The sequence below is a fragment of the Sinocyclocheilus rhinocerous genome, unplaced genomic scaffold (assembly GCF_001515625.1).
Source record: "Sinocyclocheilus rhinocerous isolate Xijiao unplaced genomic scaffold, SAMN03320098_v1.1 scaffold425, whole genome shotgun sequence".
NCBI classification, from domain to species: Eukaryota; Metazoa; Chordata; class Actinopteri; order Cypriniformes; family Cyprinidae; genus Sinocyclocheilus; species Sinocyclocheilus rhinocerous.
In genome coordinates, this window is record NW_015659918.1 from 500080 (window position 1) to 526640 (window position 26561).

Here is a 26561-nt window from a genome sequence, read left to right on the forward strand (position 1 = left end):
AGGGCTCCAGTCCCCGAGTTTAGCCCAGAGAAGGTTCCAGTCCCCGTGTCTACCACAGAAAGGGCTCCAGTTCCCATGTCCAGCCCAAGGAGGGCTCCAGTCCACAAGTCAAGCCCAGGGACGGCCTCTAAAGACGATATTTTCCACAAGTTTTTTTTTTTTTTGGGGTGGTAGTATGGGTACATCCGTAGTGGCCGGGCCAAGTGGCGTAGTGGCCTCCTGAACTGTCCGCTCCGCCATGGCCTCCTAGTCTGCCTGCTCCGCCATGGCGCCCCGAACTGCACGGGACAGGACGCGCCTTCCGGGAGGGGGGAGTAATGTCAGTCTCTTTTCCGTGTTTTCCGAGCTGAACTCAAAGATCTAAGACTTTTTCTATGTACACAAAAGTCCTATTTCTCTCAAATATTGTTCACAAATCTGTCTAAATCTGTGTTAGTGAGCACTTCTCCTTTGCCGAGATAATCCATCCACCTCACAGGTGTGGCGTATCAAGATTCTGATTAGGCAGCATTTGACAGATTTGTGAACAGTATTTGAGAGAAATAGGCCTTTTGTGTACATAGAAAAAGTCTTAGATCTTTGAGTTCAGCTCATGAAAAATGGGCAAAAACAAAAGTCTTGCGTTTATAATTTTGTTCAGTGTATATTAAAAAGAATCACCCCCCTTTAAAATAATCACATTTTGTTGCTTTGCACCCTGAAATGAAGACAGTGTTTGTTTTATCCAGCTGTATTTACTTAGTGCAACTTATGACATCCAAGTGAAAGTTATAAAACCAACATGTCAGAAAAAAAAACCTTCTCAATGGCACACAAAGCCATGTGGCTTTCAACTGTGATCAGCTGTGGTCATTTTGATTAGCTCAGCATGAAAAGAGCTTTCCTGTAGCATTTCAGTCCTTGGTAGTGTAACTGAAGCAAACAATCAACTATGGGTGGCAAGGCACTGTCAGAAGATCTCCGGGATAAACTTGTGGACAGGCACAAGTCAGAAGATGGACAAAAAAACAAATTAAAAGGCTTTATCAATGCCTAGAAACACAGTGAAGTCTATTATTAAGAAGTGGAAGGTATTTGGTACAATCTAACATTTAAATATATGTGATATGCTGTTCTAGGCCTATATATCTATAATGGGTTTCAGCATGCTATACTATACATTGTACATAAAAATAATTTAAAATTACTTATGTGAACAATAAGTTATGTACTAATAAGTACTTATGTACTTATTGTTCATATTGACATTTTATTTCAATTAACTGAATCAAATGAAGTATTTCACATAAATTGATGAAATTGTTGTGTTTTTATACATATGAAAATTTATTTAATCAAAAGGTAAAAAATGCCCATGAAATGCCCCAGTTTTAGCAAGGCCAATTGTCATTGTTTAGACTGATTATTTATTTCAATTTAACTAGTTCAACTAAAGTATTCAACAAATGAGCAATGCTTTGTGTTTTACATGAAATAATATGCCTTGTAGAAGTAAAAATGCCCCTGAAAATCAATTGCACCAGGAGAAATGTTGCTCCTTAATAAAAACAGTTAGCAGTTAATTTATAACACTGGTGTATGCACACATGGCCCAGTCACTCACACCCTAAGCCTTAGATCCTTTAGGTGTGAAATGACATGTAAAAGGCCTTCTTGGAGTGGAAAGTCCTAAAGAAGGAAACGCTTTCCAGATTACCCCATCTTTAAGGATGAAAGGACATGGCATATGCGAAGGAGGAAGAGGATGCTGGCAAAAACCCTTTTCTGCCTACCAGAGGGGAAGGCTGAAAGAAGGTGGGCTTGAACTCTCTGAGATGTTGGACAGCGCTGAAGTGAGTGAACATGTTAACTTCAGCTCTGTGAGGGCGGACATTGGAAGAAGATGAAAGACGACTGTGTTCTCGGATCCCTTTTATTGGATTAGGCCACATGGTTCAAACTCAAAAATCTCTTTGGTATTTTAATAGACCTCAAAGAGGAAAGGTAATGCTAATAGAAAACATGGCTAGAGAGTGGGATTGTTAAACCATCCCTTACTGTAAATTTAAACCATGACCAGAAAGTTGTGAGCTTGAAAGCTGCAACGAATTAGAGATTTATACACAAAGACACAAATTTAAACACTTAAGACATCTGTATTTGGCTGAAAAAAAAAATGAAAGAAAGAAAATGACACCCTGTAATTGGTTGAAATGCAAAATGTCAATATGGCCTAATGGTCCGATTGAGGCTAATTGAGCGGCATAATCAAAATTTGTCTCAGTGTTTATTCGGGTGGTCAAAAGAAAGAGATTCAGAGTTGTGAAACAATGAACATTCTCTTGAGTCCTTGAACAGCAAGTCCATGGCTGACAGAAATAATGGTTGAGATTAGTTTCTCCTGTTTTTGATTACAGGAGCTCCACTGCAGCCTGATTCCATTTTTCAAAAATTGACAAGATATAGCGTATTGGAATTTAAATCACTGTGCTGATTACTGTCCTTACGGGTAGGCTGGAAGACCGAAAATTTCTGGTCTGAACTCTTTCATGCTTCTAAGCAGCAATGTAGCCTCTTGGGTGAGGCTGCGGTCCAGATTATCATCTGGGATCATCACCACCTGCATTCCAGCTGCCAGACCCGCCTTTACCCCATTGGGAGCATCTTCAAAAACCAGGCACTGTGAAGGCAGAATCAAAACGATTAGTCTGTTAAATTAAAACATAAATGCATAAATGCTCAAGAACTCAATATACTGACTAGTGTTTCCATGGTACCAAAACTTTAGTAGTCTGTACCAATACCAGTAAAATTCCACACTTCTTGGTACCGTTTTCGGTACCATAACAAAAACTACTGTAACTATTTTATTGTACTATTTTATTGTAAAAATATAAAAGAAATACAATTTGTTAATTATTAATGCTGTTAATAATTAGTAAATAATACGTAAAAAAATAGCATGTAGCTTTCAAATATTGTTCAATTATGCAAACATTGCAATAAAAAGATCAAATTAAAGTAATAAAATAATTACAGGTAACAGAACAAGTGGCAGGTCTATTGTACTTGCAATGACTTAATGCACAGATCTATTTTGACCCGTCTGTTGCTTTAGTTATCAATCACAATGTCAAACATCGCAATTTCAGATTCAGTCCTGAAATTGGTCATCACTCCCAAAACTTTGCAGTGTGTACTTAGCAGCATTAAAAAATAAAAAAAATGTAAATTACAAATCTGTCTATACTGCACAATGAATCTAATATTTGCATCTTGTTTATACTTTGTTGCTTAAAAAGCTAAACTAAATTTGCGAGTACGCAGAGTTCATGCTGAACAAACTCTGGCATATAGAGTGGTGCAGGTATGATGTCAGAACCCCGTCAGAACTGGTTCCTTTGAGATTTTTCTTATGGGGTATTTTAATGGGTTTTTCAATTTATGAGTAAAACAAAGCCTGTGGTAAACACAACTTAACAATACTTTGACATTTTGTTCTACAACGTAAATTATACACACCCATACCGGAAACTTTGAAGCAGTTTGTAGCAGTTATGCTTATTTTTGAAAACGTATGTTTCTAATAAGTAACTAGATAAGGCAGTTTGGGTGACTGTGCAGTTTACGTTGTAGAAAAAAACATCAAGTATCGCCGAGTTATGTTTACAACAGGCTTTATTTTACTCATAAATTGAAAACCCCATTATCAAAATGGGGTCTAAAATATTAAAGGAACCAGCGGCCAATTACAATTACATTCAAATTACACTTCAAATAGTTTTTCCCAGTAATGGTTTCTGTCGTTTTAGATGATTCTTATCGCACTGATGTTTGTTCAAGTGTTCAATTTCCTAGTAAGTTTGCTTTTAATTAGTTGATGCTCTAAAAACGGAGTTGGGTGTCATGATTGTGTGCTTGTGATTGGGTCTGTGGGAGTTTGGGTGGTACATTGATATCGTGCCCCTGGCTTATGATCACTACTGCACAGACTCAGGCTCCAAAAAACAGCGTAAGATGACATTTTGGCTTCACTTTTCTGCAGTGGAAAGAAGTGGAGACATGTCGTCCATCTTTTTTTTTTTTTTTACAGTTTATGATAGAAACCTTTGATTCCCTTCACAGAGTGCTCACATAAATATGGGAACATGTGAAAGTAGCTGCCTATCAGCAGGTAAGGGTACTCGGTATTACTGGTACTGCAGAAGGGCTGATATTATTACGTTTTTAAAATGTAAGTATCGACTTGGTACTGAAGTACTGGTACTTTTGACAACACTAATACTGACTAACAATGTAAAAAGAAGATCCAAAAGCAGGAGACGGCAAAATACAATATTTCAAATGCAATAGTACAAAAAGCAGGCCTACTACTTGGTAGTAGATCAAAGATAATACAGAGCCATATTTTGACATGCATATCATTGACTAAAAATGATTCTCTTGCTCTTGCTTTTTCTATATATATATAAATCCTGAAAAATCCATGCATTTATCTATCTTAAAGTAATTACAGGTAAATAAATAATCAAGGCCAAATATCTATCAAGTTTTACAATAGTAAGCGTTTTTTTTCTTTCTATTTTTTTTCATAAAAACATATCTAGAAACCAGAGTGGCCAATGCTAATATATAATATGGTTTAATGAATTTAATGCAAGCAAATGAGATGTACACAAAATTGCAGAATTATTAAATAAACAATATTTTCTTACAAACACAAATATGCATCATCCATTGATATAGCTTTCGGTAGATCTTGAAACAGGGGAGTGTGTGTTTCGTTGCATTCAACCAAATAGGCATGTTATGTGATCTCAAAATGTCTGAATCTCTCACATTCTGGTCTATCTAGATTCATAAAAGGCATCAGAATCAGAATGCTTTCCTAGGAGCCACCCAGTATATATAATTGACTGTCAGGAACAAAGATTCCACATTTTCGTCCACTCATCACAGGAACAAATAATAATAAAAAAGGCACTTGAGTTTCCATGGATGGTTGTAATTGACTGATGTTACAAAGCCAGTTGTTCGATGAGTGGAAGTGCCTCACAAAGACCAGCGGAAGCATGCAGTTCACTGTGGAGAGTAAAGCTTATAGCTAATTCCCTTGTACCGGGGGCACAATTAAAACTTCTAATTACGGAAAGAGCCCAGAAAATGACCCATAATTACCAAGGCATGCATTTTTGTGAACATAAATGAAATAAAAAAAGCTTGAGGACAAAAATAAGTGTAGCTAAGTGTAGCACAAATGCTGGCATTTTCTCTGTCAGCAATTTGAAGTGGAGCATCTTGTTGGATTAGAAACAGTCCAGGACATCTAACACAAGAGAGATTCAGTAATTAGTCATAGCTAGTGTATGAGAAGGCTTAAGATTCACACGTCACTTGAGCAGACAGCTGGGGATGAGAGGGTGAGACGACTGTCTCAAACACTTCACACTTCTAATTAAGAGACTGAATCAGCGTTTTACAAACAGATTTGTTTCTCACCTCAGAACATTGGAGAATGTTAAATGGCAGCTTTTGTTCCCTATTTTATTTTAAATCCTGCTTTTAGGCCTATTTTAGGCCATATTACATAAAAAAACACTTTGAATTATGAGCAAATCAATGAAAGATAGAATGCTTGACAATAAAGAGAAAACAGAAAGAGTAAAGCCATCCATGACATAGCCTTTCCATCACAAATCATTTGTTATACGCCTCCACAAATCAGTCTAATAGCATTTCCTGCAGAGCGATTCAGGAGCAGAGCTGAGCAACAAAAACATATAGTTATTTTTATATATTTAATATGTACTGACACTAACTAATCAACACAAGGTTCCTTGCATTGTCCTCGCTGACTACACTCAAAAACAGGGCAATATGCAGTCCAATTATGAACACATTGCTTGATTTGTGCTTGATTTGTGCTGTTCATGTTTTGAATCATGTCTTTCTGGCAGTGTTTCAGCTGGGTAAAGGATAATACCAGACTTCGACATATTTGGTTGTCAAAAACAAAAATGCATAGTAGACGTAGAATAATAGACGGTAGTATCGTGTATCGACGATAGTCTGAGATATCGACGATAGCACATGTCTTTGTCGATAGTCAAGACGATATTAGGCTCATTCTCCTATAAATGTATTAAATTATTATTATTATTATTATTATTAGGTGGCCTATAATAATCCGGCTATTATTATCAAATTTATTTATCAAATTATCAAAAAAACTTCAGCACCGCATTTCACACTCGCGCAAATGAGGATTAGAGCCTGTAGCCGGTGAAGGAGTCTCCAACCACAAACACAGACGTAGCCTACATCGTCTGCTGATATAAGATATTTCATTGCATTTTAACAAGTAATCTGAACGGCCTATATATGTGCAATATTTTAACAGAGCCCTCACTAACTGAGTTTAACGCCACAGTTATGTTAGAACGCATCTCATCCTTGTTTCTGTGGCGGTGCGTCGGGCTCGTCATGGGACATGTTAGTTTATCAGTATGTTTGAAAGTATATTATTTCAATTATTGGTGCTTGCATAGGCTCTCTCTCATGCACCCGCGCGGTTTAAAACACCACATAGTTATGAAATAATAATATTGTGTATCGCGATCTCACGGGCTGGCGATATGACGATTTGAAAAATGACCATATCGCCCAAAACTATGATGGCATCCACAATCCAGTGGGCCATCCTCTGCTTAGAGACGGCCTTCCCTTTCTGCCGGCCTCCGTAACAGACAAAGAGCTGGTCTGAGGTCCTAAAGCTTTGTGTCCGGTCTACGTACCATCTCAAGGCTCGGACGGGACAAAGCAAAGCCAGGGCTGGGTCTGCCTCCTCCGGGGGCAGCGCTTGCAGGCTCACCACCTGATCCCTGAAGGGAGTAGTGGGAACCTTGGGCAGCCGGGCCGGTGCCTCAGGATTACCTGGGAGTCAGCCGGCCCGAACTCTAGGCACGAATCGTTGACTGAAAATGCGTGCAGGTCCCCTACTCTCTTGATGGAAGCCAGTGCAAGCAGGAGCAGAGTTTTTATTGAAAGAAACTTTAGCTCGACTGACTGCAAAGGCTTAAATGGGCCCTGCTCTAGTGCTTTGAGCACTAGAGACAGGTCCCAAAAGTGTATAGAGGGGGACCATGGAGGATTTAACCTTCTCGCCCCCCAAGGAACCTGATGACCAGGTCATGCTTCCCTACAAACTTCCCTTCCACGGGGTCATGGTTAGCAGCAATCACAGCGAAATAGACTTTAAGGGTGGAGGGAGACAGCCTTCACTCCAACCCTTGCTGCAAAAAGGAAAGCACGACCGTAGGCAAGGCGCACTGCTAACAACTCTAGGCAATTGATATGCCAGTGCAGTTGGGGGCCCGTCCATACCCCCGATATTGAATGCACGTTGTACGTGGCCCCCCAGCCGGTGGTGGATGCATCCGTGTAAACCACAGCATGCCTGGAGACCTGTTCTAGGGGCACCCCTGCCCGGAGAAATGCAAGGTCTGACCACGGGGTGAAGGTTTGGCGACTGCCAGTGTAAATTGGACCCGGTGAGTGCCGCACTGCCACGCCCACCTCGGGACTCGGCCATGAAGCCAGTGCTGAAGCGGTCTCATATGAAGCAGCCCCAGCAGTGTAACTGCCGCTGCAGCTGCCATATGCCCCAGGAGCCTCTGAAATTGTTTCATTGGGACCGCTGTCCTGCCCTTGAATGTATTCAAGCTGTTCAGCACCGACCGCGCACGTTCCTCTGTGAGGCGTGCTGTCTGTTCAACCGAATCCAACTCCATACCGAGAAAAGAGATCCTCTGCGTCGGGGAGAGTTTGTTCTTTTCCCAGTTGACCCGAATACCCAACTTGCTGAGGTGCCGGAGCACCAGGTCCCTGTGCTCGCACAACTGATCCCGAGACTGTGCTAGTATGAGCCAATCGTTGAGATAGCTGAGGATGTGAACACCTTGCTCTCTGAGGGGAACAAGAGCCCCCTCCACAACTTTCGGGAAGACACGGGGAGACAGCTCTATCGCGTCCTTTGCCAGTAGGACTGCGATCTCCGCACGCAAGACAGGAGCATCGGCCGCCTTCACTGCCTGAGTGTGCGGTGCAACACTTACCTGGTTCCACAATTTGGCAGAGGGTGCGTGAGTAGGGCCTTTGTTGACGCTCTCAAACCGCCCACTGCTGCCTGCTGGCGATGGAGGAGGATGAGTGTGGTCCGGTGTTGGTCCGTCCGTGGCTCTCCGTGCCATCCTGGGACCCAGAGATAGAGAAAACTGCTCTTTTGTCGAGAATTTGGGTGCCATCAACCGTGAGGCTGACGGCGGGGCAAAACGAAACAAAATATTCTCCACCTGGCCCTCCTCCGGGGGAGGGAGTGGTGCATTCACCATCTCCTGAAGAGCAGATCCATCCATCTCTGGGTCGCCCATCTCAGGGCCGCTTGCTCTTCTGCTTACCGCCAGGTTTGACGGGGGCCTGGACAGGCGGGGCGGCCTGCCTACGCCCGGCTCCACTGCGCTGCTTGGTTGGAGCCTGCTGCGGATGCGGCGTGGGAGCAGGGGCGGACACAGGGGGCCGCCCTCGGCGACGAGCAGGCTGGGGCACTGCGGCCGGCGTACGGGTGGAGGCAGCTGCTGCCCGCCAGGGCAAGATGTGACGGATCGCCTCATTCTGCTTCTGTGTGGCCGAGAGCTGCTGGGCAAAGCTCTCGACCGCGTCGCCAAAGAGGCCGGTCTGGGACACAGGGGCATTGAGGAACCGTACCTTGTCGGCGTCCCTCATGTCGGCCAGACACAGCCAGAGATGCCGCTCCTGGACCACAAGTGTGGACATCGCACGACCCAGAGAACTCGCTGTGACCTTCGTCGCTCGGAGTGTGAGGTCAGTGGCGGTTCGGAGCTCTTTCAGAACTTCCGGATCGTGACCACCCTCATGCAGGTCCTTCAGTGCCTTGGCCTGATGAACCTGCAGTAACGCCATAGCGTGTAAGGCAGAGGCAGCTTCTCCACAAGCCATATAAGCACCGCCGGTCAGACCAGACAAATGCCTACAGGCCCGGGACGAGAGCGACGGGTTTCCCCGCCAGGAGGATGCGGTCTTAGGACACAACTGCATCGCTACCGACCACTCCACTGGGGGGGATCGCTGTATACCCCCTAGCTGCATCACCGTCGAGGGTGGTGAGGGAGGAGGAACCAGCAGGTCGGTTTCTGGCAGTAAAAGGTGCTGTCCATGACCTGGTGAGCTCCTCATGCACCTCCGGGAAGAAAGGCACTGGGACGGGGCGCTGAGAACCAGTGCGGGCCACCCCAAGAAACCAATTGTCCAACCTCGAGGGCTTGGGAATGCGGTGGAGGTTTCCACTCGAGCCCTACCCTCTCGGCGGCCCGGGAAAGCATAGCCGACATCTCTGGATCCAATTCAGGCATTGCCACTGTCCCGGAGGGCGGCAGTGCAGCCGAATCTTCCTCTCCAGAGAGCTCTCCCTCCGATGCAGTGATCGACATCCGGTCGTCGGGAGGAGCACCGAAGGATTCCGCTGGTACGCTCTTTGAAGAGGGCCCAGCGCATTCCTTTGGCGGCTCGACTGGTTGCGAAGCGCTAGAGGAGCGATGGTCCCCCGAGGGTTAGTTCCTTGAGGGGTTTGCCACCACTGTAACCCTCAGACCGCCCGTGCTACTGCCCAAAGAAGTCCTCGCCTGGCTGCCACCAGGACGAACACTAGATCGCGGCAGAGACAACGGAGCTCCGCCCCCCTGGAGGAAACGGAGCCTGGCCCACAGCTCTGAGATGGTCATCTTCCCGCAATGGGAACATGACTCATCCGCGAACGCCACCTCAGCGTGTTTAATGCCCAGACACGTGCGAGGTAAGCTGTATTTATACCATGATGTTGATTAACTTGAGTGCACTCCACCTGTGTTAATTAGGCTAAGTATCTGACGCGCTCCTCCCGAACTTTGTTAATAAAACATCATTTATCGCTCGGCTCCAAAGCGAAAAGCTGGTATGCGTTGCACCGGCTGAAAGCAAGATCCCAATTCGTTGGTCACGACGTGACTCGTAGTGACCGATAGAAGGGAACTGTTAAACTACATAATCATGGAAAATGATGCAAATGTGACTTGCTAACTGCTAATGACAGGTTAGCTAAGAATAGCAAGGTCATTAACTGACACAAAAGATCTGAAACATCCTTTGGTGTGAAAGATAATGTCCACTGGTGTGACACCTGTACTGTGTAAAAACTTTACTGTTATAAAGTCATGAAAATAAGTATAACATGTGATGCTTTGTTTTTGAGACAGAAAGAACTGAGGGAGAGAAATGAATGAGAGAGGACACGGAAATATAGAGAGAAAATTAACAGGGATCTACGCAGGAGATCTTAAGAGAACGCAGAAAGTAAATAGAATCGAAATGACACCTTAAAAAGAACAGCCATGTAGTTAAAGAAAAGTTATGTATATAGTTTGAATATCAATCACATTTAGCTGTGCCGTGCAACGGGGAGGCTCTAGAAGACTTCCAGTAACATACTGATACACTAACACATTTTTTTTCTTTTTTTCTGTCACACCATAGGACACATTTACGGTTCAGAATAATGTAAAAAAAAAAAAAAAAAAAAAAAAAAAAGAGGAAAATTGAAAAAAAAATAAAAAAAAAAAAAAAAAAAAAACAGTGGAAGTATTGAAAAAGTAGTGACCTCTTACATTTTCTCAAATATCAGACTTCACACTACATAAAACTATGTATTTGTTTCTTTAAAAATTTGTTTTACAAAAACATATATATATTTTTACATCTATTATATATATGTATACTGTGTGTGTGTGTGTGTGTGTGTGTGTGTGTGTCTGTGTTTTTACTGCATATTTGCCAACCACCCAACAACAAAAATAAAAACAATGTTACCTTTGATGTTTAAGTTGAAGGTAAAAATTATTTTGCAATTAAAATATAATCAGTGCTACCTACCTACTGTTTTAATTGTAAAATATACGTGATTTGTGTAGAAGTGATGAGTTTTTGTTGGAGAGAGGAAGGGGGCATCAGTTCTACATTTTACAAAAGATTGCTCTGGTCACTGGAGAGATTTTATTATTATTTTTTTTTATTATTGCAATCATAACGACAGCAACATGAACACAGAAACACAGAAAAGACATCAGGATTTAAACAGATTCCTGTGCAAATAAATAAATAAATAGACAAACAAACAAACATTAAGGATGCAATGCTGTCACTAAAACGTCAAAGACAATAAATTGAAAACACCTGTTGGACTATGCTGTTGGATCTCTCTCAGCACATGCCAGCCAACACATATCTCATAGTGTTTAATGCGAGTTGACATTGTACACACCATCACAAAAACATATATATATTTTTACATCTATTATATATATATATACTGTGTGTGTGTGTGTGTGTGTGTGTCTGTGTTTTTACTGCATATTTGCCAACCACCCAACAACAAAAATAAAAACAATGTTACCTTTGATGTTTAAGTTGAAGGTAAAAATTATTTTGCAATTAAAATATAATCAGTGCTACAAACCTACTGTTTTAATTGTAAAATATACGTGATTTGTGTAGAAGTGATGAGTTTTTGTTGGAGAGAGGAAGGGGGCATCAGTTCTACATTTTACAAAAGATTGCTCTGGTCACTGGAGAGATTTTATTATTATTTTTTTTTATTATTGCAATCATAACGACAGCAACATGAACACAGAAACACAGAAAAGACATCAGGATTTAAACAGATTCCTGTGCAAATAAATAAATAAATAGACAAACAAACAAACATTAAGGATGCAATGCTGTCACTAAAACGTCAAAGACAATAAATTGAAAACACCTGTTGGACTATGCTGTTGGATCTCTCTCAGCACATGCCAGCCAACACATATCTCATAGTGTTTAATGCGAGTTGACATTGTACACACCATCACAAAGAGTTATTAGAGTAATAGGCATTGATGGGGAAAAACTGTCAGGGGTCCTTTCACAACAAATCTATTGCTAATAATAGTTACCTCCCACAGACAGCAAATAACAAAAAATGAAAAATGACTTATGTAGCAAACTAGCAGATACAAATTTACCTGTTTAGTTTCAAATAAAAGTACAGTGGGATGAAAACAAATGGTGGAGGGTGACATGAGGCATAATATTTAGCACTTCCACAGGATGCCCAAAAATCTCGAACATGCACATGCAAATGTGCAACACTTAATGACTAGACATGAATTCTAGGATGATGCAAAGATGACCTGACAGAGTGGAGTCCATCTATGGTCCAGTGCTCTAGGAAATGTCAAGGGCCAGATGACCATCTCAGCTAAGCAACATCAGAGTGACTAACATCACGTGTTATATAGGGAAGATTCATCACTGATGTGTTTCTCATATGCACAAGCTAACACACAAAAGTGGACTGAAATTAAACTGACAGGCTACAAAAGTCTCACTCTTGTGAGATCTAACAGAAGGAAGAATGCCTATGAAACACAGCACAGGTCCTACAATATGTGCACTGCATGATGCAGCCCTGAAGGAATATGTGAGTACAAGTCCCCACAAATCTGTTAATAATTGACAGGGGAACCTCTTCTTGTTCCCTCAGAGACTTCATGCAACAACAACAAAAACATGACTACAAAACTAAACACTTTTAGGCCCAATCCCAATTCTACCCCTTAGCCCTTCCCCTTCCCCCTCCATTTCGTGCGATCACGTGAAGGGGTAGGGGTGTCTCAATTCTCTTTTGGTTGGAAGGGTAGGGGTAGGGGAAGGGCCAGACAGGCCTTCAAACAAAGATTTTTTCGGGACCACACTTCAAACGAAGGGGTATGAATTATCTCAGTGTAAACCGGATTCAGGGGCAACATGGCTGCCCGAGCGAACAAAAAGACACATAAATGTAAGCATTTTTGACATTAATAAAGATTTTAACGAAAAGTAATCATTAATGTGTATCGCACGAGTGGTCATACAAGTGAAAAAAACAGCCCATCATTTGCTTTGAGCTTGTCCTCCTCGTGTGCGCCTTGCGACAACTGTCCACGGTCCAAAAACATCAAGACCAATGTACGTGAATGGTGGTTCAGTGCTCAGGCGATCGATGGGTAGATTTGCCATCTTCTGCTCAGTTACCCTCCCCCGAAGCTTGTTGCATATGACACACTTGTGTATGATACTGTTGAAAATTAAGAAATATATCGTGATATCAATTTTGGCCATATCGTCCAGCCCTACATCGACGTAGAACTCCCTCTCTACAAAGTGTTTGGCATCTGAACCATACTCTTTTTCACCATACGCTGCTGCAAGTCGGAGTCCATCAATGGCTACAGCAGGAGATGGACTATTTCCGAATACATGCACCCTCATGTGGTATTCGATGATCTCTTTGCTGATGTCGTTATCCTTAAACCAGAAGAAACGAAGGAAGTCTCTATCTTCCTCTTTCACAACGAAGCTGTGAAACATCTGTTCGATGTCCGCAATTACAGCTACCAGCTCCCTTCTGAAACGCAGTAAGACACCTAAGAGACTATTATTTAAGTCTGGACCAGAGAGAAGAACATCGTTCAAGGAGATGCCCTGTGTTTGCGCACTGGAGTCGAAGACAACTCGGATCTGACCGGGCTTCTGCGGGTGGTACACCCCAAAAATAGGTAAATACCAACATTCTTGACCTTCTCGAAGAGGAGGGACTACTTCAGCATGGTCACGATCAAAGATGTTCTGCATGAAGGTAACAAAATGAGACTTCATCTCAGGCTTCTTCTCCAGCATGTGCAAAAGAGAGGTTAGGCGGTTTAATACCTGGTCTCTATTATTAGGGAGTCGCTGGCGGGGTGTCATGAACGGGAGTGGTGCGACCCAACTATTGCTCTCATCCATAAACATCTCTCTATCCATGATTTCCAGAAAACATCTGTCGTCAATAGACAATCCAACTTTGTTATCATCCTTTGACCTCTCAAAGATAGTATCCCCTATGGCATTAGCATCGAAGATGAAGGTGTCACATGCCAGAGATATTTCAGGCAGAGGCTTGATGTCAAACTTCTCTTTCACTCTAAGTTTGTTGGGACATGGAGGAAGTAGAGACGGACGTCCATTATCAAGCACATGGGTGCGGTAGGTACTAATTGATGCAGACCTGTGTACAGATCCCAAGCAGACGTCCCCTACTACGACCCAGCCTAGGTCTAGCCTTTGCGCATAGGGTGCGTTACTAGGTCCGTTACGTTGCTCTCGTACTTTATGAACTTGAAGAATGTCACGACCCAAAAGAAGAAGAATTTGGGCTTCTGGATCCAAAGGAGGAATGCAATGGGCGATGGGCTTTAGATGAGTATGCCAACGTGCTACGTCAGGGGTTGGTATCTCAGCCCTGTCATCCGGCATGTTGTTGCATTCGATAAGAGTTGGCAATTTCACCTTCATCGCTCCATCTAAAGACTCCATAATGAAACCTGCTGCTCTTCTCCCTGCCATCTCTGTCACACCCGCACATGTACGCAGGGTGTATGCTGAGCGTTCTCCCTTTACATGCAGCAAGTTGAAGAACTCACTTCTAGCGAGCGATCTATTGCTCTGGTCGTCCAGGACCACATAAAGCCTGATTGCTTCTTCTGGATGGCCCTCTGAGTAAACCTTGGCCAGACAAATCTTAGAGCAAGTCCGTGAGCTTCTACCATAACCACAGACCTCAGTACACTTGGAAGTGACATCAGGTTGATCTCCTAGCCATTTTGAAAGAAGGTCTAACTGCTCAGTGGCTGACAGATGCAACCCTTGAATTGCATTGATGAAAGATGACTTCCACGCCCAATAATTCTCAGGATGGTCGTCGAACTTAAAAATACTTGAATTAACAAGCTCTCTGCGTGCTAAATACCTAGCTATCTCACTCACATTAGCTTCATTGTTGAATGACGGCTGTGGTGTTGTCTTATATGGTGAAGAGGTAAATGGCGGCACTTGGAATTTATGGCAAGATGTTTGCACTGACCTCTGAGGCTGCTGCGTCATGTTCTCTGTATCAGGTTTATTGTAGGAATCTCTGACATCACTAGTCATAAGGCGATGCTGCCTTGGTGGTGTTTCAGACTCCAACACATGGACAATGGGCTCTAGAGGTAATTGATGTGGTTCATCTCCAAGAGGTGGCGATAACTCCAGTTGAGCCTGACGCATGACGTAATCACGGGTGCGATAAGAACTCTCTCTTACATCGGAAATCCTTTCTCCGAGCTCACTTTCTGCTGCTGCCTCCAACACCTTTGCCTCAGCGAGGGCTGCTGCCACCTCACTCTCTTGCTTTAGTGTTGCTAGGGATGCTTCCATGCGAGCCTCTGTCACTTTCAGTTGAGCTTTTTCAATCAAGATTTCAGATTGTTTTTTAAGGAATTCAGCCTTGGCCCGTGCTGCTTCCAACTTAGCGCGAGCTTTGGCAGCAGCCATACTAGCTGATGAGCTTCTCGATCTATTAGTCGAAGCAGAGGCTATAGATCTTGTTTCCAATGCTTGGCTTTGCTCTGTAGCTTCCTCAACCTCCGTAGCTTTCTCCACCATCATGTATCGCCGATACTGTCTAAGAGTGCAGGATGTGATGATGAGTGAGGAATAATGGAGGTGGAGCCTGCTTTCCTTGAACTGTAGTGCCCGCCTTATGGATGCCTTTTTACTATTCTGTCCTAGATGCGTGTTCCATCTACGCAACACTGACAGATAGCTAACAGTCAGACCACCCACACTCCAGTTTTACTTATTGCAAAAAGCCTTGAGTATTTAAAGTCACTGTCATTCTCTTTAGTGCAAACATGCCTGAAGATCACAGTGGACTGATGTTGAACACTCTCTGTTAATTACATCAAATTGCGGTAGTATGCTGCATCTTCCACAACCTAGCACTCAGAACCGGACTGCTGCTGATGAAACTACAGTCCATTAGCAAAATAAGTCATATTTTATCAGAGTTTGCAGTGCAAAATGAATGTTATAAAAAAAAAATGTTTGCATCTTAAGTTGGTTAAAAAAAAATAAATAATAATAATTTAACCACATAGAAAAATTGCTATACTGTAGTATGCCCAAGTGTCATACTAAACAACGCACATGACAAGTAACCATTATTTAATGGTCTGGTGCCAGTTTCATAAGGTTGTGGTCATTAGCCTGAGTCCATCTGCTCTGATATGGAGCCAAAATTCAGACATGACAAGGCAGAGATGACATCAACAGGAGAGGGAAGCGTGTCCTCATCATCAAGTGGATAAACATGCGAGTCACATAAGTGACTATACACATGCCACGTGACTATAGGTATGTGTGAATATCTGTGCCAGTAAACAAGATTGTTAAAGTTCTGTAGAGACTTTGACAGATTCCTGACAGCATCTTCTAAATGATAAGTGGGCCTGTGGCTAGCCCAAAACCAGATGACGTGTAATGGAGAGAAAGCAGACTGATAACACCCACGCTTGACACAGAGCACTTCATTTGGTCAAGATGACCAACACAGCATGGCTACTATTTCACTATAAAACATCACTGGATACTGTAAATGCCATGTTCCATCACTGCCTCTGCCTCAAATGGCCTGTTACCAAATATGAAAAATCATTTTAATGGAACTGCAGAGGTCGGAAAGGCATCTTGGTCAGCATTTTTGTTTTTATAGATGACAGTTTAAATAGACTTTCACAAGTTCCGTGCTTGATGACAAATCCTATCCAAAAAGGGCTTACTTAATTTCTCCATGGACATATCTCTACATATTTCAAAGGATTCAGCGAACAATTGGGACCCGTTGTTGGATAATATATTTAGTCCAATCTTAAATTGCATTTCTCAACACCCAGTTGGCATGTTCTTCAGAGGGACTTGGGCGGGTGATCGATATGGCAAAGCTCCTCAATAAACACACACACACTCCACTTCTTCAGCCCACTCACACTCTTCATGAGGTCTTGAACTAGGTACAGTCTCCACTCTGCACAAAGCTGTGGGTTGATAAAGTGCTAAGAGGGATTGTGAAGCACTGCTTGGTTAAGGAAGATTTCAGTATCAGTCTTGCGCACAGACATAAGAACCTAAACACACACACACACACACACACTAACATGTTGTATTACTGACTTAAGCAAGCCAAAAATGATCTGTAAACATAATTTGGAATGTGTACAATAGGCTACATCATACAGTTTGTTTCTATTCTTACCTCAACAATATTTAAATTTAACTTACCAAAAAATAACAAGTATTTGCAATACATTTTAGCCTCTGGAAAATTTATGGTAATATAAAGAAAAATAGGTCACACTCCTACAGTGTGAAAGTTCTTACTGCTCATGTGAACTTAAGAATTAATAGAATTGATGAATTTCGACACAAGGTTTTCTATACACACACTGGCTCCACACACATATTCCAATAAATTACATCATATTTGTCCCAAATCGTTGTTATTGTAAATAACGATTTCACCTTAGGCTGGTAGATTGCACATTGTGCATTTTTAATAATATGTTTGTCTTTTTGGTGCTTGAATAAATTTAATAGATATACAGAAATATATATGAACCGCGGTCCTAGTGTATGCCGAACCGTGTGTGGAGAACGGTCCGGTTTGATTTTTTACCGAGAACCGTTGCACCCCTAATGGGCACATAACCAATCTGTGGGAGCCAGAATTTTTGCTGGTTGGTAGGGGATCTAATACTTATTTCACTCACTGAAATGCAAATCAATTTCTAACCTTTATATAATGTGTTTTTTCTGGATTTTTGGTTGATATTCTGTCTCTATCCGTTAAAATAAACCTCCCATAAAAATTACAGACCCTTCATTTCTTTGTAAGTGGGCAAACTTACAAAATCAGCAGGAGATCAAATCAATATTTTCCCCACTGTACATGTGTTTCTATGTGCTTGAGACGTATCACAAACATATTTAAATACCAAAGCAAAATTGGGGTTTTTATTTATTTATTGATTTTTTTTAAAGGGAAACCATATGTTGACCATGTCCAAGGCCAATGCATGCACAATGGAGAGGGATTAATTTTTGATCTGAGGTTCCCTTTGAAGAACAGGAACCCACATACATTATTGAGAGTATTCTGGTGCAGAGTGATGAAGAGCCTGTGATCACAGACAGACATTCATTTTTTTTCTCATTGATACCCAGACCTTCTCTCAGATGTCAACGTTCTGAAATGACATGGATCACATTGGTTTGGTTCTGGTAACTTTCGTTACCTGCTTCGCCCTTGAGCTTTGATCACAGATATAATGTTTTAAATCAGCAGAATGTCTCAAGAGGGTTTTCACCTTTGTAAGCTTCCACATGAGATGAAACCACAAAGTAATGATGCTAGTTTTTTTTAAATGCAATGTCTTTTCACGGGTTGTAAAGGTTGAAAGATAATTCAAGAGCAACTCCTGAACCGCTGGCCTCCTGAAACGACAGCTACTTTAGCACCAGCGATTGCCTTAACAAAGAGGTACCACTCTGGCATTTCTTCTCAAACTTTTTTGCTTTGCCACAAGGACATCTCATCTAGCGTGAAAATACATGGCATGTAATTAATCAACTGTGTTATAAATGCATATTAAAAGAAGTACAGGGGGAGTTCATTCAAAAATGTAAAATATTTGCCCTCATTTCACTTAAAATCAGTATGATCTTGGCAGAATGTTCATGCTGCTCTTTTCCATACAGTCAAAGTGAACGGTAAACAGGAGCTGTCAAGTCCCCAAAATGACCATAAATATAGTCCATAAGGCTCATGTGCTATACTTCAAGTTAGAAAAAAAATTATAATAACAATAAGGGTGTGAATCTCTGGGTTGAGAGCAAGTAACATTCAATTCATGACTGACTGATTTTGACTATGATTTAAACTTGATGTTCATATATTCAAAATGATTCTATTTTATTAGATAGAGAAACTTTTTAAAATTCTTAAGATTCCTTAAAAAATAACTATTGGATCTTTGGCAAGAAAAAGATGAAGGGCAAACAACAATTACTGCACCTAAAGTAAGCACTGTCAATTTTCTGGAACACAGGCTACACTTTAAAGGAGTGTCACGCCAGGTTTGCTGTCACTGATGCAAAATCAGACAAGATATGAGACCTCTGGCATTATAGGAAGATTTTCAGTGAATAACAGTCTGAAGGAAAATAATCTGTAGAAAATGTATAACGGATAATGTACTAAAGAAAATTACTAGTACCATTTAACTCAACACTAAAACACAACACATGTAATACAATACATGTAATATGTAATTTAAAAATGTGCATACAATACAATACAGACCTTTCTTAAAGTGTAGCGCACTAGTCATATGGATTTTTTGGAGCTTGACAAACCCTGGTCATCATTCTCTTTTATTATATAAAAAAAGTAGTATGAACATAGCCATCCCCTTTGCTTTGCTGTAAATGATGACAATTTTAATTTTTGGGGGATCTCTTTAATATAAAGTGCTCATAGGGATATGGAAATAGAGAGAAACAGAGACAAAGAGAAACAGAAGACTGTTCTGTATTATTTTAGATTATTTTAGGCCATTTTGAAAAGCATAAGGAATGTATGGTGCACACATGCAAACTGCTGAACGGCCACTCTCCTTCCCTCTTTCTTTGTCCTTTTCTATCAGTCTCTTGGATCCTTCCTCATCTTGAATGCCCCTCTTCTTCCACTGTTGTTTCATCTGCTCTTTCTCTTTCTTTTACACACACACAAATAGGTCGAATAGGAGAACACAGATCACATCAAGTCAGGCACATGACACAGCATCATTTGTTATTCCCTTGATCACTCTGTCGATTCCCTCTCAGCACCACTTTCATATCTTATCAGGAAAGATGCAGGTCTTAATCACAATTTAAGACCCATGCAGCTGACTAGACTTCAAAAAAGTTCCAAGAAGGGGCGACATGCTAGACATTATCACCTCCATGTGTTCTGGAAAATCACACAATGGCCTATTAAAGGCTATACAGCTGCTAATATTAAAAACCCAACTAAGCTGATCTAAGACAGATGAAGCTCTTTTAACAGAGAAGAATAAGGAATGCAATGATTGATGCAAAGCTTAAGTACTCAACTGGGATTTCTCAAGCAATCTGGAGCAATTTTTGATGGGGGAGGAACGGTATAAAATGTAGGGTCCTATGAAATCTGTGTCCTTTTATTCAAAACGGATGTCTAATCAAATTAATTTATAAATAAGAGTGCCTTATTGTGTTCCTGAAATGTTTTCAGAATGTTTGTGATATATTTTTTTAATTATTCTGTATTTTATGATTTAATACAAATGTCTCATCAAAAACAGTGGTAATCAAATGAATGAATAAAATGAACAACTGAATGAATCTTTTCAAATGTAAGCAAATGAAATTTGAGTATTCTTACATTACATGTTTAGTACTTAACTGAGCAATTATTGCAAGCATATTTAATCAATATGACCACACAAGCATTTATATTGTTGTTCAGAATAGCAGCATGGTGTCACTGGGCTGTAGGAGGCCACAGGTACTCACAACCATGGTGATATTCAGATTAAAATCCATGTATTTATTGTCTTAATATACAGATATTCAAAATAGTTGTATCTCGGACAAATATTGTCCTATCCTAACAAACCATACATGAATGGAAAGCTTATTTATTCAGCTTTCGGATGATATTTAAATCTCAATTTTGAAAAATTGACACTTAAGACTGGTTTTGTGGTCCAGGGACACATACCAGGACTTTTTGAACATCGCTCATCCAATCAAATACAAGATCTGGTACTAACTGTTCTAAACTTTGTGGCTACAACAGATAACACACACAAAGTAAAAAGGCATGTTATTGCGCAGCAGTTTAAAATCAGCACATATTAATCGCCCAGCGTACAACTGTTACTATAAAGAACGACCTAAATTAGCATTCATCATGGGAATAAGTATATAAATGGCTGTTTGCATTCATCATGGGATTAAGTATATAAAGGGCTTATATGCAATGTGTGTGCTTAGCACAAAATGAACTTAACCATAAGATTGCAGCATGTTAGAAAACATAAAGAAAGAAAGAAAGAAAGAAAGAAAGCTTAAGTATCCAGTCTCTGTGTGGCAGGAGTTCTGAGATTACACAGATGAAAAACACCTGCTCTAACAAGGACACAATTGCCTTACAATTGGCCTCTACCTGTGAATCAACTCCCACAGTTAGTAGCAGAGCATGTGAGCGGAGCGGAGCGTGAGCGGAGCGGGGAGCAGAGTGGTAATATTTCCTTAAGAGCGCAGAGCGCCTTTCTGAAGATTCCGCTCCGCTCGCTCAATACGCTCAGCGCCGCTCGCTCAACCCAGAATGCCGTTTGGTGATTTGCTTGTTCGAGATCGAGAATCTGTAGAGATCGAGAATAGTAGAGCAGTTATGGAGTCCAGACATTGTTTCAACGAAGTTGCAAGCCTTATACATAAATGTAAAGTAAAAAAATCTAAGTTAAGAATGAGCAGGGAGAAGAAAGTTATTTCCCTTAACCAGGAAATTAACGTTCTTAGAATTGACAGACAGTTGACCCTGAGAGGTCAAGTAAATATCTACAGCGGATCTAAATATTTATAATTAATTATAACTAGTTATCAATTAGAAAATGGTACAAAATATTAGCCAGTTGGTCATCCCAGTGGAGCCTGCTGGTTTGTTGCTTTTCAAGAACATGAAGCTACATCAAATTCTCCTGACACTGCTTAAAAAAAAATAAAAAAAACACTCAAAACTGTTTGTGCCAAAAAAAAACAAACACTTGACATTAAAAAAAATGACCTTCTATTATAATTTCCTCATCTTCATGTTATTCATCTTCAAGTAGTTCAAGTTGTTTCAAACCTGCATCATATTCTAGCAAATGAAGCATTCAATCCTAAGGACCTGTGTTCCATAAAAAAATGTCATGCAGGTTTGGAATGACATGAGAATGACTAAATTATGATATAATTTTAATGTTTTGGGTGAATTTCTCTTTAAGCTTTGAACACTCATCTTTCAGCAAACAAACTAATGTTTGAAGCGAACCAAAAACAAAACAAAAAAAGGTTCTACAATGGCCCATATTACTAAAATGGTGTCTGTTTATTAGTACTTACAGTATAAAGCACATACTAATGCCTTATTCTGCATGACCATACTCTAGATCCCTTAACCCTACCCAGTTCCTAAACATAACTACTATAAATAAACTACCTTAATTACAATCAATAAGCAGCACATTAGAAGTTTATTTAGATAAATCTCTTCATTAATTGTGAATGTGTTCCCTAATCTAATGTGTTATCTAAAATTCATAGCATTCTTAAACTTGTGTATCTTAGCACCGTCTACATTTCTATAATATTGCTGAGTCATTCACAATTCATGGGAGAGCTATGAATGATTATAGAGACACTATTTATAATAAAAAATATGCTTCCCTTAAAAATTTTAATTGGCTTTAAAGTATTTCTTGGAGAAGACACTGCAGTACTGAAAACTCTTACAAGGCCATGCTGGTGGACATGACTCATGGGACCTCTACCAGTCAATTGCACTGTAAGTCAATGGCGGTGGAGCATTGGATCTGTATTTCAGTGCTTCATCTCTGGTGACTCTGCCAGTGTACTGTGTGTGTGTGTGTGTGTGTGTGTGGGCCATCTCACCTGAAAATTTTTTTTTTTTTAAAGGAAGCAGTGGGCTAAAACATAGAGAACAATTTGGAGGGCTGTATAATGTTGTCATGATATCAAAATCAGAGGCATGTAGACTCAAATCTAAAGTAAAAATTGCTTCTTTGCTTTGTTCTTTATTTAAAAGAGAGAGAGAGAGAGAGAGAGTTCTTAAAAATGCAGCACTGGCTTGACCATAGATACATAGCTGACATGTTGGTATAAGTATTACGTAGTTAATACGGTCACTTGAAAGTAACCATATTGCCATTATTTACTTTAAATAACGGCTATGTTAAAGATGTAGTCTTAAGACCCTCATTGTGTTTCATTCAGATGCACTGAAGAACATATCATGTGAGCCTTTCCAGACTGTTAAAGGGGTCATATGATGCTTTTTTAAAGATCATTATTTTGTGTATTTGGTGTAACAGAATATGTTGACATGCTTTAATGTTCAAAAAACACATTATTTTTCAAATACTGTACATTATTGGCTGTACCATGCTATACCATGTCCAGTGCTAGAGAACACTTCTTTCGAATGAAACAAAGTGCACAATTATGCTATAAACACAAAGCTAAAAATTAACTTTGTTTTGACACACTAGTTTAGCTGTAGCCTGTTGCTGAATTTTGAATTAGGTTAAAAACTACGTCATGGATGACACTAAATAGGGTGCCACAGGCGCTGCCCATTCTCAGTATAGCAGTACCGCCCACCAAATTCTTACTAAAAAACACTCAAAAAACAAGGGGCAGGGCTGTAACACACGATAATGGCTGATCATTGTTTTTATGATCGATCATTGGTGTCACTTACTTGAGTTCTCGGGTAACTTGTGCTACATAAATATACCCTCTCGTGAAAATGATCTATAAATTCTTTAGCTTGCTTCTTGAATCTCTAAAACCGAAGAGACGAAATTCCAGCACCAGTCAACAGCCTTTCATCATTAAAGTCATTGTTTACCCACAAATGAAAAATATTCCATCGTTTACTCACTCACCTCTATGACATTCCAAACCTGTATGACATCCCCTCCTCTGCAAAAAACAAAAGAAGAATGTTTGAAATATTTTTGTCCATACGATCAAAGTTAATGGAGTCCAAAAGGGCTTCTTCTTCTTCTTTTTTTTAATATCTTCTTTTTCTTCCACAGATGAAAGTCAGTCAAACAGGTTTGGAACAACATGAGGGCAAGTAAATGATGACAAGAGTTTTCATCTTTGTGTCATCACTTTCACAATGTCCTTTGTATTGCATTGTTTTCTGAGTGTGAACTTCAGCTCTTTGCAAACTCTTCAACATACTGTATAAGCTTTGCAAACTACTCCAAGAAAATCTTTAATGGAACTCTGAAAAACTCTTCAACTCTCAATCAATTTCAAACTGTTCTACCTAGTGTAGACATCCTAATTCAGTTTATGTACCTTCAAACCGAAAAAAGCTGCTGCTTCTCACATACTCCATGAAATTTGTCTCACTCTCCCCAATGATTATTATGATTATGTCCTTTTGAGTCACAAGGCTAACTGTGTGCAAAGGAAGTGATGGAGATAACACAATCATATTGCAAAGGTAATATGAATTCACTTTGGGTGGTGCCTTACAAACTTCACGCTTCAAAATGCTCCTGCAGCACACTCATGCACTGTATCCAACTGGCTTGAGATGAAGCTCAATGAAGTACTGTACCAGCAGTTCCCACAAGTAACCCAATTACTGAAATATGTTTATATTTTTAAATACTGTATGTTACTTTAACTAAAAGCAATTCATTCCTTTTTTTATATATATTTTAAGTTGATTACCAACTGTGATTATAAAGTCATTTTTGGATAATTGTTTTTATCCTGTCAAAGTCAAGAAAAAAAAAGATGTATCATTTTACCCCCAACAATAGTATCTGAAGATGGTACATAAAACAGTATTTTAGTGCATCCACCGCATTGTTGCATTGCATTTGTATTATTGTCCCTTCACTTTCTGCGATGTTTAATATGTGAATATATCGGTTGGGTTGGGTTGGGGTGGGTGGGGAAGCAATTTGGGACAACATTTTGAGAAAAGCATGACAGACTCACACTAAAGCTGTTTAAGTTGCTGAATAAATTTGTATAAAGTATAATAGTATAAAGAATTACACTATATAATACTTGTGCAGTATATATATATATATATAGTAATTTTATAAATAGTCCCAGCCCTCTGTGTTTTCCATTTTGAGCTCGGGCCCTCATTCTCTCCTTTATTATGGGTATTATTGTGCTAGAGGAAGTTGATCCAAGAACAGAACAAAATCCAGAAGGAGCAAATATCAGTCCCTCAAGGACAAAAGAAACAAGTCAATTCATAGTCCCTTATCGCATTCCTGGCACTCTCTTCCCTTTTTTCAAGGCTTATTTTTGACCATTTAGGGTTTTATGGCAGTATAAAATGAAACATGCATCTTGTTAATCCCCATTTTTGATTGATTATTTCCTGCTAGACTTTGTTAGCAAGCATCATGTAAGGCAATTAAAGAAGAAAATGAGCAGCTTGCCACTTACCGAACAGACAAGCAGTTTTAAACAGTTCATCTCACCATACCGATTTCTAAAGGAATTAGTGGCACTATCATTTGCATTTTAATACTGCCAACTAGAGGCATGCAAGACATAGATAACTCAAACTTTCAGGTCTGTAGTGTTCACAAATTCACAGCACTTTAGTGTGTATTGGTGTGTGGGCAAAAAATTGGGAAAAATCAATGCTAATTCTTTCATCTCACAAAAAAATAGAATTGTAAACAGAGGAAATCAGTTTGCCTTTGTTTAAAATACACAGCACACACACCTGTTTAAACAGCTTGTGGCGATGTCAAACAAAGGTCATCAAAGGTTTACTATTTTACTAATTCATTTAAAATATATTATGTTATGCAACAATTAATCCTCTGATTTGTTTGGTCAAGTGGCCACACAAACACGGGTGGTTGATTTTGGAACTATTTTATATTATACCCATATTACCCATAATAACTTCTTTATAGTTTATGAAAGCAATATTGTGTGATATTGCTTGTGTATTGCTTTAAAATGTTGGGATCACTAGGACAAGAAATTGATACCAATCGAAACCAAAAGTAATATAATCAATCAATCAAACAAACAAATAAAGTAAAAATGGACAATATTAATACAAATTAAAATAATTGTTTAAAATGTAATTTATTCCTGTGATGCCAGTTGATCCTTCAGAAATTAGTTTGATATGCTGATTTGCTGCACGATAAATATTTTATTATCAATGTTGAAATCATTTGTGCTCTTTTATATTTTTGTGGTACTTTTTTTTTTCTCCAAAACGTTCAAAAGAACAGCATTTATTTGAAACAGAAATCTTTTGTAACATTATAAATGTCTTTACTATAACTTTTGGTCAATTTATTGTGTCCTTGTTTAATAAAGGAAAATCATTTGAAAGAAATCAAACTTTTGAATAGTGGTGTATAATGTCTGTTTCAAATAACTGTTCTTTAAACTTTCTATTCATCAAATAATAATAAAAAGGCACTGTATTGTGGTTACCACACTTCATTTCAGAACAACCATTTTAACTGTTATAATAAGAAATGTTCTTGAGCATTATGAATATCATTATACTTCAGGATGCCAGCAAACTGTTTAGGTATGCTCTCAGTGTACAAATCTACTCTTGCTAAGGAATTACCTTTTCAACAGCAGCTACTGTTTGTACTTGATTATATGCTGTCAATAAGAGGTGGTAGCCAACATGCAAATTCCCTAATGGCTGGAAGCTTCTCTCTGCTGGCTGGCAAAACTAGACTAGACTAGACTAGACTAGA

General features: G+C 39.9%; 1 protein-coding gene across 1 annotated transcript in view; it reads right to left on the reverse strand.

Moving 5' to 3' along the window:
- Positions 1–1489: 1489 nt before the first annotated feature.
- pudp (pseudouridine 5'-phosphatase) overlaps positions 1490–26561 on the reverse strand; it is a 29996-nt gene continuing 4924 nt past the window's right edge. The window contains exon 4 of the mRNA XM_016533107.1: positions 1490–2659. Coding sequence (XP_016388593.1) covers positions 2483–2659 — 177 coding nt within the window. The 3' untranslated portion in view covers positions 1490–2482. The remainder of the gene's footprint in view (positions 2660–26561) is intronic.